Source organism: Xyrauchen texanus, chromosome 2 (assembly GCF_025860055.1).
Source record: "Xyrauchen texanus isolate HMW12.3.18 chromosome 2, RBS_HiC_50CHRs, whole genome shotgun sequence".
NCBI lineage: Eukaryota > Metazoa > Chordata > Actinopteri > Cypriniformes > Catostomidae > Xyrauchen > Xyrauchen texanus.
In genome coordinates, this window is record NC_068277.1 from 22725058 (window position 1) to 22738376 (window position 13319).

The following is a 13319-nucleotide window of genomic DNA, read 5'->3' on the forward strand; positions in this document are numbered from 1 at the left end:
GAGTAATACTCAACTATAAAGGTTTTAATTTACAAGTTATTTTTATTTAGATGTACTGATAATATTCAGAATAAGATAATATTATTCTTTAAACGTCTCACCTTTTAAAAGTGCGTCGCAAACGGTTTGTTCTACGGCGCGGCATGTGTTTGCTGCTACTTCCGGGAACTATTGAGAGGCTCCACGAGCCGCCATTGCTGTAAAAAAAAAACGTTCCATTGGAGTCAATGGAGTTGTCGCAACTCTCTCTCTATATGGCTCTGGGCTTGTGAAATCACACTGTGTTATTTGAAGTACATGATTGGATTAAATTATCCAATCACAATCCCCTATCAATAGACATCCAGTTAGTGAACTGATTGAAGAGTCAGTTTGAAAGCACACAGATGAGAATGCGGCTGGAAAAATGTCAAGGAAGCGTGCATTTACATTTAATGAGGATCTTCAAAAGAGTTTAAATTAAAAAAATTATAAAAATAGAAAAAGTCACAGACAGAGCCTAGTAAAGTGAGGTGTGAGATTTGTGGAGCTCACTTTTCCATCGCCCACGGAGGCCACACCGACATCACGTGGCATGTTCATACAAAAAAACCATGTGGATGCTAAACATCAAGCCACACCAAGTGTTGGCGAATTTTCTTTTTTTATTATTTTTTTTTGTTGTTGAAACAAAGTTCTGGATCTGTCAAGGTGCACGCAAGTGAAGGACTTTTTGCTTATCATTCTGCCCGCACCAAATCTGAAGCTGTCATATGCAACATACTCGCTTGTGTGCAGCTGGACTATCAGAAATTACTGCAGCATGGCAACACACGTTTCCTCTCTCTGGGTCCAGCTCTTGAAAGAATTCTACACATTTCAATGGTCTGCGTGCATACATTCTTTCTCAAGAAAAATGCCCAAATTTTTTAAGAGACATTTTCAGCTATCCTTGCATTTAGATTGGCTTTGCAAACAGCCACTTTTAACTGTGCACTGGAGATAGCAGAGCATGACCACATATCAGCCACAGAAGTGGTTTGCACATTCATGACCTGAGGAAAGTCTTGCAGGCCAGTCTGGAGGAATCATTCATACCCTCTGACATTAAAAAGCAGTTGGATGCCCTGGTTGAAGCTGGTGAGCGGGTGATTTCTTTAGTGCAGTGAGAAACTTTTATTCAGCATCAGTGGATTGCCTCCAAAACTGGAGCCACTCATTGGAGAACACTGAAAAACTTGAGTGGGCCCTACTGAGAGACATCCCAGAGTGAAAAGACATTCAGAGCAGCCTCGAACACTTCTCTAGAAACCCTGCTTTCGGTTTGATTGACGAAACCATGCTCTTTGATGAGTGGAGCATGAACAAGACTGCCGTGTCTGAGAGATGTTTTTTGGTGAGCTGGAGAGCAAGACCATCAACTTCGGAGTCTTAGCCAAGGCTGTGGAGTTTGTTTTATGCCTGCCTGGGACATCTGCATCTGTGGAGCGTGTGTTCTCATTAATGAAAGCAGCAAGGACTCTGGATAAATCTCAACTCAGTCATGAAGGCAACGTCTTAATTTTGGACTGGACTGCTCTGCATTTTACGATAAACACTTGAAAGACAAGTGCACACTGAGAAAAATTGCTGCCAGCGAAAAGTACAAGGTGACAACTGTTACAGATGTGGATGCACCCTCTACTTCGCATTGATCTGTGCCTAGGTAAAGATACGTCAATTTCATTTTTGCTGGAAGGGAGCTGTCCCGTTTTCCAAAAGCAGGAATCTGGTCACCCTAGTTAAATGGCATGTTTAATTTGATGAATCAAAACAAGAATGTGAGGGATAGAAGTGCAGTCTATTCAATGGGTTTAACCATCTTAAGGTCATAGGTCACACTTAATTTTCACAACCCATGCTTTTGTCCACAAAATATTTACAATAATAATATTTATATTTTTTATTTATCTATGATGTCATCAACATCATAGTACACAACACATTGAACAGATTTTGTATATCCCTCACAGCCTTGTTTTCATTTGTGCCATATTTAAAATGAAATTTTAAATTAATGTTATTTTTAATCAGTTGATTCACAAAAGCATATGATCTTTTACAGGTGGATGTATTTGCCTATGGTATCATTCTGTGTGAGATTATTGGCCGGATTCAGGCAGATCCCGACTACCTGCCAAGGACAGAGGTGAAAAACTGAAGAAAAGGAATTTTATAATCTCAGTTTAGCCATTTTTATTAATAAAATACTTTTTTATATTTAAATAATATTATAAATGTTTGAATAATTCCATATTATTTAAATATTCATAATGATATATATTATAATAAAAAAAAATTTGTTTACAGTTATTTCTAATATATTTTTGTAGTACAAAAATGTATGTCCTGCTAATGTTTACTAATGTTTAGCTGATGTGACTGATACTGGATTTTATTGGCTATGCATCTCATTTTCACCTTGTCACTAGATCCACAAGTGTAAAGTATTGTAACCAATCACATATACTCCCTTATTTTAACAAGGGTCTGAGTTCACATAGTGTAAGATAGCTGGAATGTACTGCACTGGCAATGAATGTGTTATGTTTAGTGTTAAAGTGTCTAATCAGGCTGATGTGTTTATAATGAAATGACTGTATTAAATATGAATGCGTGTGCAGTTAGATATTATGTTGATGTTAGTCAATGAATGATACATATTCTCATGTACACTCAAATACTATGCCATATTCATTGTTAGAATTGTTTATTTTTATAATGACTAAATATGTATTGATTGATTTTATAATTACATGGAGCTTATACTTCACACAGTGATTCCAATCAAGGTTTAAAAGTGAGAAATCAAGAATCAGGTAGTTTCCTGCAACTCATAAAGCAGCTAAGATCTGAAACTACAGTATTTAGTATTTTCTTTTATTTACCAAGATGCTTTTATCCAGAATGACTTACAAAATTAAAAAGTAAAACATTAGATGTACATTTCCAACCGTTTTGGAACTTATTTTGCAGCACATGCATGTATGACACAGTGCTTCCTGTCTAGCTTTATACTTCATATGTGATTTGAGTGATGGTTGATGTCTGTTCTGTCCCTCAGGACTTCGGTCTGGATGTGGAGGCCTTTCAGCATATGGTGGGAGACTGTCCTCCCAATTTCTTCAACCTCGCTGTCATCTGCTGCAATGTTAGACCTTACATGCACACATTTGTCTGCTGACATGACAGATTGCATACATTGTCACTCATAACATATTCTCTTACCAATTTCACCTGCCCACAGATGAATCCAGAGAGTCGGCCCTCATTCACAGAGGTGGTCACAGAGCTGGAGAAAAGAGTGAGTGATCAGCATGAATATATGGAGCCTGATGTTCAGGGTGAGTCAGCAGATAAAAGACTGCAGAGGGAATGCACTGCCAGAGGCACTTTCTCTCTCTCTCTCTCTCTCTCTCTCTCTCTCTCTCTCTGTGTCTCTCTCTCTCTCTCTCTGTCTCTGTCTCTCTCTCTCTCTCTCTCTCTCTCTCTCTTTAGTCTTTAACCCACTCAACCTCTGTTTCTCCCTCATCTTTTCATTTTATTTAAATTGTTTCGAGGGCTCAATCAGATTTGGATAGGATAGTACTTTAATCATCCTGGGGGAAATTTAAGTGTTACACAAGTAAACATAAATACAAAATAGGGGGGAAAAAATAACATTAAACAATAAATACAACACTTTACAATATAATACAAACATATGAGAGAAGGCAATAAAAATAAAATGGGCTGTATTGTGAAGAAATTGTTAAGAAAAACCAATATGTAAGATGTGTGCAGATTTGTGCAGGAAGTTGTCATTTTCATTTTTGTGTATTTAGATTGGAGGGATATAGTCTTGAACATGGTGGTATTTGGTTTTTGTTTATTTAATGAATTCATCACTTCTTTTTTTTTTTTTTATATATATATATATAAAAGCAACTTTATATTTTAGCAACTTGTGTTTAAAAACACAATGGCTCAATTTATTTTTGAGGTATAAGTGTGCAATTTATGTTGTAAAACAAAATGTTACAGTCTCTTCAAATTATGTAATCCACAGACATTACTCATAAATCACAAACCACTATTCTAAAAACCTAATGGAAAACCCAAAGATCCTTTCCGGTTTCATACAATACTACAATAAATAATGCCTTTGACTATTTTGCACCAGCAGCCCTATTTCCTGTGCTCACTAAATATTCACCACTAGAGGGAGCTATATTAACTAACATCTTCCTTATTTTCAAGAAAATACACTGATCAACCACAACATTAAAACCACCTGACTAATATTGTGTTGGACTCCATCATGTCTCCAAAACAGCGCCAAACTGCATCTCAGAATAGCATTATGAGGTACTATTCTTCTCACCACAATTCTACAGTGTGGTTATCGGAGTTTGAACCAGTCTGGCCATTCTCTGTTGACCGCTCATCAACAAGGCATTTCCATCCACAGAACTGCCGCTCACTAGATGATTTTGTGTTTTTGGCACTATTTTGAGTAAATCCTAAATTCTAGTGACTGTTGTGTGTGAAAATCCCAAGAGATTGGCCAATCGTGTGGCTGAAGTGCATAAAATCATGCAAATATGGGTCAGCAGCCTCAGTTAATGTTCACATCAACCATTAGAATGGGGAAAAAATTTATCTCTATGATATGGACCGTGGCATGATTGTTTGTGCCAGATGGGCTGGTTCGAGTATTTCTGTAACTGTTGATCTCCTGGGATTTTCACACACAACAGAATTTACCCTGGATGGTGCCAAAAACAAAAAACATCCAGTATGTGGCAATTCTGTGGACGAAAGTGCCTTGTTGATGAGAGAGGTCAACAGAGAATGGCCAGACTGGTTCAAACTGACAAAGTCTACGGTAACTCCGATAACGGCTCTGTGCAATTGTGGTGAGAACAATATCATCTAAGAATGTGTTGGCTCTGTTTTGGCACCATGAGGGGAACCCACACAATATTAGGCAGGTGGTATTAATGTTGTGGCTTATCGGTGTTAACAAATTCATTGATCATCCAGCCAGGTCTCCTAAGCAGCCAAATTGGCCCTGTTGCTAGGGAGGGTGGGGAAACCTCCTCGTGGACGCTATAATGTGTGGTTCTTGCTCATTGTGGGGCACACGCTACGTCTCCACATTAACGCGCTCAAGCCACATGATAAGATGCGCAAATTGACTGTCTCAGACACCGAGGCAACTGAGATTCGTCCTTCACCACCCAGATTGAGGCGAGTCACAACGCCACCACGAGGACTTGGAGCGCATTGGGAATTGAACATTCCAAATTGGGGAGAAAAGAGGAGAAAATCACAAAAACAATAATACAAATTCATAATCTATTCAGTGCTGATATTCAGACCATGATAACACTTTAGATTCAATTACATTTAAAACAATCAACTAAATATTTATTGTATTTTTTTTGTACAGCATGTTGTTCTTTAGCTCTGAGCCTTAAGGATTTGTTTTCTCTCTCTCTTTTTCTCAGACCTGTTGTCCCAAATCACAGCATCTTCCAGTGGAAAGCATTCTCTAGACATTCCTGCCGACACCCGTCTCTGTCGCAGCAAGTCAGATATGCTTCCCCCTCCCCTGACACAGGCCACACCAATGCGCGTCAACCCTTTCTCCCAGCGCCAAGACCTCAACGGGGGCCGCATCAAGCTCTTCGACACCCCCAGCAAGTCTGTAATTTCCCTCACTTTCACTCTCCCCCCGCCCCCTGATCCCTGCAGCCCCACCTCCAGTGTCAAGACCCCACCCTCTTTCCATAGACGTACCCAATCACTGCCCTGCACACCAGAAGATATCCAGTCTTTACGCAGCAGTGGTGACAATGACAAAAACAAGAATAAAAAAAGTACTATGGACACAGATGTTTTGGAACTGAGTGCAAATCAGTCAAATCCAGTCAATTGCAGTATATTGGACATGGGGAGGGACAGTGTATTGACCATGAGCAATGAGAGTATTCTTGACTTGCCTTATAACAGTGGGCTTGTTGATACACCCACTGAGGACATTAGGCATTCAAACCCTGAGACGGACAATGAGGAAGAGAATCTTGAAGTTGTTGCTGATGATTCTGGCCTCCGGTTGGATCTAGAGTTAATGTCTGTCAACAGATCTAGTTTAGAGGAGTCTATGGACTGTACTAGCTCTCCTGATACACCAGATGGTGCTGTTCCTATTTCACCCATACCCTTCTCCAATGGCTGGAGCTCTCCTGTCTCCAATGGACCGCCCTCTTTGCCACCATTGTTGGACAAAAACAACTGCACTACCAACCCTGTAACTCGATCTGTAGGATGGGGCTTTAACAGCTCCTACAGTGCCACAACCCCTCTTACTCCACCAGAACAGGATGAGGTCATGTCCTGTCCGGGATGCTGCCTAGCAGGAATGAGTTTCCCCTCCATTTGTGCACGTGGACCTCGACAAAACCTTAACAAGAAATTGAATGGCGATTCGGCGGGGAAAAGGCTTTTGTGCAAAGCGTTGCCACCCTCACCGACAGATCCAAACATTGCTCTGCCTGGCACTCGGACATAATGACAATGACATGTATGATAGCTGCATGGGATATAGACTATACCTTCAAACGGATGCTACTGCTTAATGTGTTGTCTTAACTAAAGCTGAAAAATGTCATTCTAGAGTTTAAAAAATAAAAAAAATGCTATGGATGATTTGTTAGACTAGGTGGGTCATTTGTAGCCTTCTGATCCAATTGAAATGCCTTAGTCCTCTGAACTTGAACACTCCATAGGCTTTACTGCCTTTCCAATGACATGTATTGTCAATATTTTTATTTGTAAAATTATTTGAAAATTTATGCTTTAAGAATGGAAAATATGATGTCAGATGTATTATTTTATTAATGACATTAAATGAGATTAAAACTGATATTTTTGTCTTCGTTTTTGCTAATGTCTCTTCAAGAGTGCATTCCTTTTCTCTGTATGTGCAAATGGGTTGAGTCCATGTGTGGTTTTGTGGCCCTGCATTAAGTGAGGTAGCTGTCCTATTCTCAATTTTACTTCTCATCTACTGACAGTAACACCTTTACGAAATCTCTCCATTCTTCTGTTTAAGGTAAATGTTTCTACAATGCATGTTTTTTTTTATATTCTTGGTAGTTTGTTTGTGATTTAGGTAAATTAACAGTCACTGTGTGTGTGTGTGTGTGTGTGTGTGTGTGTGTACACACACAGTATGCATGTATGTATAAACATTTTATATATAAATATACATATACACACACATACTGTATATTTTATTCTATAAAGTGCTGACAACATTTCTCATAAATGACAATACTAGGACACGATACTAATGTTTTAACTTGGGAAGAGTTCAGAAATCAGTATTTGGTGGAATAACCCTGAATTTCAATCACAGATTTCATGCTTATTTACATGTCCTCTCCTGGTGCAAAAATTGAAGCCACTCCGCTTTGTTTGATGGCTTATGGACATCCATCTTCCTCTTGATCAAATTTCAGAGGTTTACAATGGGGTTCAAGTCTGGAGATTGGGCTGGCCATGACAGGGTCTTAATCTTTAATTAATTCATGCCATTATCTAATAAGCCAATCATGTGGCAGCAATGCATAAAATCATTTGGATAAAGGTCAGGAGCTTCAGTTAATGTCCACATCAACCATCAGAATTGAGAAAACATTTTTTATCGAAGTGATTTCAACCATGGCATGATTGTTGTTGCCAAACGGGCTGGTTTGAGTATTTCTGTAACTTCTGATCTTCTGGGATTTTCACATATAAGAGTCTCTAGAATTTACTCTGAATGGTGCCATAAACAAAGAACATCCTGTGAGTGGCAGATCTGCGGACAGAAACGATTTGTTGATGATAGAGGTCAATGGAGAATGGTTCAAGCTGACAGAACGCCTACGCTCAGATAACCGCTCTGTACAATTGTAGTGAGCAGAATAGCACCTCATAATGCACAACACGTCCTACCTTGAGGTGGATTTATCGAGACCATAGTGTTCCTAATAAGGTACTTGGTGAGTGTATATATGAGAGCCGAGTGGAAATAATTTTTGTGATAATCAACTTTAACCCATAAATGCTGCTGATTAAGCTTAACTTGTACTGAATCTGAAACATGCCCTTAAATATCTTTTAATTTTTAATTGTTGCTTTCTCTCTTTATACACATATATAATAGTGAACAGTTGTGGGGATGTCTGCCACTCTCCTAAACTTCTTTTTCTTTCTATGGATGCTGAATGTAGGTAGGTGTAAATTTTTCCATGTAACGTGTTTTGAAGACATGTCTGATAAGAACATGTTGCATCTTTGTTTTTATACCTGTTTCTTAGAGTCTGTGCTCTCTGTCTGTGAAGCCAGAGTGAGTACACTAGATTTAGGATGCCATCTTGAGTGGGAGTGCCCTGATGCCAACCCTAAAACAATGTACACTGTCCAGACTAAAATACATAGGTGGGATTCTCTGTGTTATTCTACACACACACACACACACACACACACACACACACACACACACACACACGGTATCCATCAATAAGGAACATTTTACAATACATATAAATGTGTGGGTTTCTAAACAAAAGAAATGTTCAGACTGTGTTATTTAGATTAAATGAGTGGGTTTATAAACAACTGAACAAATGGAGTTACCATGAATGATGTGAAAGAGTAGAACAGAGAATGAGAAGACAGATGAATCTGCATGTGGCATGCTGATAACCACAGTGAAACACAATTCATGCTCATTGCCCCAAAGCAGGTATGATATTATCTTCACATCACTTTTGGCTCGCTGCTGGTTTCCTTATGAGTACAAATTTTAAATGACTCACAAGCATTTAATCTGCTCTTCATTTGTTTGTTTCTATTAAGTCAAATGTGAAATGTCTGTTTGCATCACATAATAGAAAGAGATGAGTGGCCAAATGATCACAAAGGAAATTGACCCCCACCCCCACAATAAAATCATGATTTATTCACCCTCATATCCAAACCCATATGACTTTCTTACATGAACACAAAAGGAGATGTAAGGCAGAATGTCTTAGTCATCATTCACTTTCTTTGTATGGAAAAAAAAAATGCAGTGGAAAAAGTGAATGGTCTACATTTAACATTCTGTCTAAAAGTCATATAGGTTTGCAAAAACATAAGGTTAAACTGTCCCTTAAAGAAACTGCCTGGCATCTAAATAAAGTGTTAGTGATATTTTGTGTTTATATGTTGCGGTAGATCCTGGAAAAATGTGTCCCACTGCGTCCAGATTTCCAGGCAGAGCTGCGATCTGTCGCTTGTCTTTCCGAGTCTACACGTCTACAACCCCATCAGACTGAGCTCAGAAGAGCCTGACTGGATGAATGAAACACATTGTGACCCAATAAATGATGGTTAGTACTAGAACTCTAAGTAAACTCACAACTGTTTACATTTGTGTACCATATTTGTTGTAGACTGTGTAAAAGTTTGCACAAAGCTGATTGATTGGAATTGAAATCACATATATAGTTAAGAAATAAATATTTGGGCTTTAGAAATATGTTATTGTTTTTCTGCCTTTTGGTTAAAATCAAGCAAAGAAACATTCAAATGATGGCCAGCAGTGTTTTATTAATTCCTACACAATTTGACAGTAAAAATACAACCATAATTAAAAGATAATATTAATATAAATATGTTGTGTTACAAAAAATGTTGGACCCTTTTCACAAACCTGTTATGACCCGTTTACCTTTAACAACGTAAATGTAGGGGAGCCTGGTTATCTGAGTGAGTATTGATGTTGACTATCAACCCTGGAGTCGCACGTTCGAATCCAGAGTGTGCTGAGTGATTCCAGCCAAGTCTCCTAAGAAATCAAATTGGCCCGGTTGCTAGGGAGGGTAGAGTCATATGCGATAATCTCCTCGTGGTCGCAATTTAGTGGTTCTCACACGTGGTAAGTTGTGCTTGGATCACGTAGAGTAGCATGAGTCTCCACATACTGTGAGTCTCCGCGGTGTCATGCACAATGAGCCACATGATAAGGTCTCAGAAGTGGAGACCTCAGGCAACTGAGACTTGTCCTCTGCCACCTGGCTTGAGGTGAGTAACCGCACCACCACAAGGACCTACTAAGTATTGGGAATTGGGCATTCCAAATTGGGATAAAAGTGGATAAATAATATTTAGTGTAAATTTATGACATTATACTTTGCATGTTATTACCCTGTAGAAAGTTTGAAAAAAAAAATCAGTTACCACAGCTGCGATGAGGCTTCTAACACAACTGCTGAGAGAGTGACAAAGAATTTGGTATATTTCCGTCTGCTGTTATCCAGCTCTCTATATTATATCTTTTTTTGAAAGCTGTGAAAGCATAATGTCTGATTTGTTTTTAATGGCTGATTTTTATTTTATTTTGCTGTTGGAACAAACAGATAAGCAGAATTTAAATTGGCTGTGGTCTCCCATTCACCACCATTCAAGTTTACCCAGCTATGGCAACTTCCGCTTCACGAATGGGAACATGTGAAATATAATAATATTAATATATTAATAACTATTAAAGGGATATTCCGTGTTTAATAGAAGATAAAGGTACACTCAGTATTTTTTCCTCATTAAAAAAGTTTATCCTCCTAAAGACATGAATTGTAATTGTGCAATATATGTTGGAAATCATGACCACATTAAAATTAACACCAGTAACCTTATAAAAGCTGTTTTATTCTACATGGAGAGGGACCACACATGGGGGCTGACATTTTAGAATCACATGATCAGCTGAATACTACTTGCATAACCTCAGTATCCATCCTGTTATTTGACACTTTCACTCATTGATTAAAGTAATCATGGCTGAATTTCTACAATGGCATCTGAATATTACTCAATATTAACTATTGATTTTAAATGATGCTGCATCCAAGCCACTAGGTGTCAGTGTAAGTCCAAGATGACAAGGCCAGTGGACCTTTAAGACAAAGACAAGACAAAAGATACTGAGTGCACCTTTAAGCTCAATCGACAGCATTTGTGGCATAATATTGATTACCACCAGGGGTGTAAAGTAATGAATTACAAATACTCACGTTACTGTAATTAGCTACTTTTTCCCAAGAGTTGTTCTCTTAAGTAGTTTAAAAATTGTTTACTTTTATTTAAGTGCTGTAACTGTCTGTGTTCACTACATCAAATCAAATCACATAAAAAACTTGAATGGCAGCTGCCGATCCAGAGCCAACTGTTATAGATGTGGAGAATACCTCAAACACATTTGAACATCACAGCCACACCTAAAAGGGATTTTCGCAGTCAAAACGGCCAATTGCTTGATCGTGTCATGTGAGTTTAACTTGCTCAAGCCATATATCAGCATTAATCCTGCCTCTAATTTGAAAAAACATATCGAGGTAAATTTCATATTTCTGCTCACTAGATTCTGTGTGTCTATAACGTATACTGTAATTGAACTATCTATCACTGAGATTATTGGGCTGCTTTGAGAGATTAATGCAATGTTATCAGTAGGGCTGGGCAACAAAATTATCTAGATTTATCTGAAAAAAAAAGAGAGATGCCTGCGATATTGATGATAAACTTTTGAGTTGTTTTCTATATTTAGCCTATATTTTACATCTAGCACATGGGTGTTCATTACATCAATCACGATAGCAAGACCACTGGTTGGTTGACCTAGATGAAATATAAAAGACTGACTTTATTTCCTGACGTCTATTGTTGTGTGCTGTTTGATTGACAGGCGGCTAATGTTTGAGCACTTAAGCGCCTAAACGATCAAATACACTTCATAATTCCGCCAGTGGCCGTATTGATGAAGCATTCATGTAAATGCAATCAGTTTGGTCGAAAGTGAACGTATGTTGTTGGACATATCAAATGTTGGACTTGAAGTGTACATGTAACCGAATTACTCACTGTCTGCAGTATTAGGCTATGTCATATAAAATCTATTAATCAAACAACAATAACAAGGAAACGAGAAAACCACCCACTACTTTTGGCTGATTAACTTGAGTAGCTTTAGAAGTATTAATGTAATATAATAAATGTAATAATATTATTTGTAATGATATTGTTAGGTTTTTTTTATAATACTGACCCCTGATGTAGAGAGTGTTCATTAGTATAATAAATTACTAGGAATGTAGAGATGATAAAATCATTTTTAATTATGCCTTTATAAAGATAGAAAAGTATCAACATTTGCAGAGCAATCCTTCAACAGAACATTCCACCAGTCACAAACTTCAGTAAGTTGTGCATTGTGCATTAGAATGAGAACACAACTATTTCTAGGCTTTAAAGGTACAAGAACTAAATGAATGTGGAAAATTGTATCTTAAATGGAGGCCCATGTGCTACTTAAAGAAATAGTTCACTAAAAATGTAAATTCTCTCATAATTTACTCACCCTCATGCCATCCCAGATGTCTATGACTTTCCTTCAGAACACAAATGAAGATTTTCAGAAGAATATTTCAGCTCTGTTGGCCTATGCAATGCAAGTGAATGGATGCCAAAATGTTGATGCTCCAAAAATCACAAATTGATTTAAATATTGATCTGTTTCTCACCCATCTTATCATATCTCTTCAGAAGAAATGGATTTAACCACTGAGGTCACATGGATTAGGCTACTTTTATGCTGAATAATGTGATTTTTGGAGCTTCAAAATTTTGGCACCCGTTCACTTTAACTGTATGGACCAAAAGAGCTGAAATATTCTTCAAAAAATCTTAATTTTTGTTCTTCTGATGAAAGAAAGTCATACACATCCGAGATGGCACGAAGGTGACTAAATAATGAGAGAATACAATTTTTTGTGTGATTTATTCCTTTTAAAGCCCGATGTGGCCCCTGTACCAAACAACTGCTCTACCGCCTCTATTGTGCCAAGTGACCCTGCTTTTTTAGTGTTTTTTTTTTATTAATTTCTTTGCATTCCTTGCATTGTTTTGAACATGTTTATGTGCAACAATATTTCTCTCAGTCGGCGTTAAGGGAAATTTAGACCCTGCACATAAACTGATTTTAATGTAATTAAATGTAATTTATGTTATTGAAAAAAACGTTTTTATCTTTTCATTTCTGTAATCATGTCGCCATTTTATTTATTTTTTAAATCAGATTCATGTAGTGTTTACAGTATCATAGATAAGTGATTTTAAAAGTTATAAGTCACAAACACCTATAAAATGCCTATATTTTTTATTCTTTCAAACAGCCATGAAAGGGAATGTAAATTAGGGTATGTGTGCTACATTTTTATATTGCAGCA

The 13319-nt window shown here is 37.7% G+C and overlaps 1 protein-coding gene across 2 annotated transcripts in view; it reads left to right on the forward strand.

Moving 5' to 3' along the window:
- LOC127657284 (dual specificity testis-specific protein kinase 2-like) overlaps positions 1-6919 on the forward strand; it is a 32830-nt gene extending 25911 nt beyond the window's left edge. For both annotated transcript variants that reach the window (XM_052146023.1, XM_052146015.1), the window contains exons 8-11: positions 2084-2167; positions 3083-3169; positions 3266-3362; positions 5511-6919. In XM_052146023.1, coding sequence (XP_052001983.1) covers positions 2084-2167; positions 3083-3169; positions 3266-3362; positions 5511-6574 — 1332 coding nt within the window. In that variant the 3' untranslated portion in view covers positions 6575-6919. The remainder of the gene's footprint in view (positions 1-2083; positions 2168-3082; positions 3170-3265; positions 3363-5510) is intronic.
- The last annotated feature ends 6400 nt before the right edge of the window (positions 6920-13319 follow it).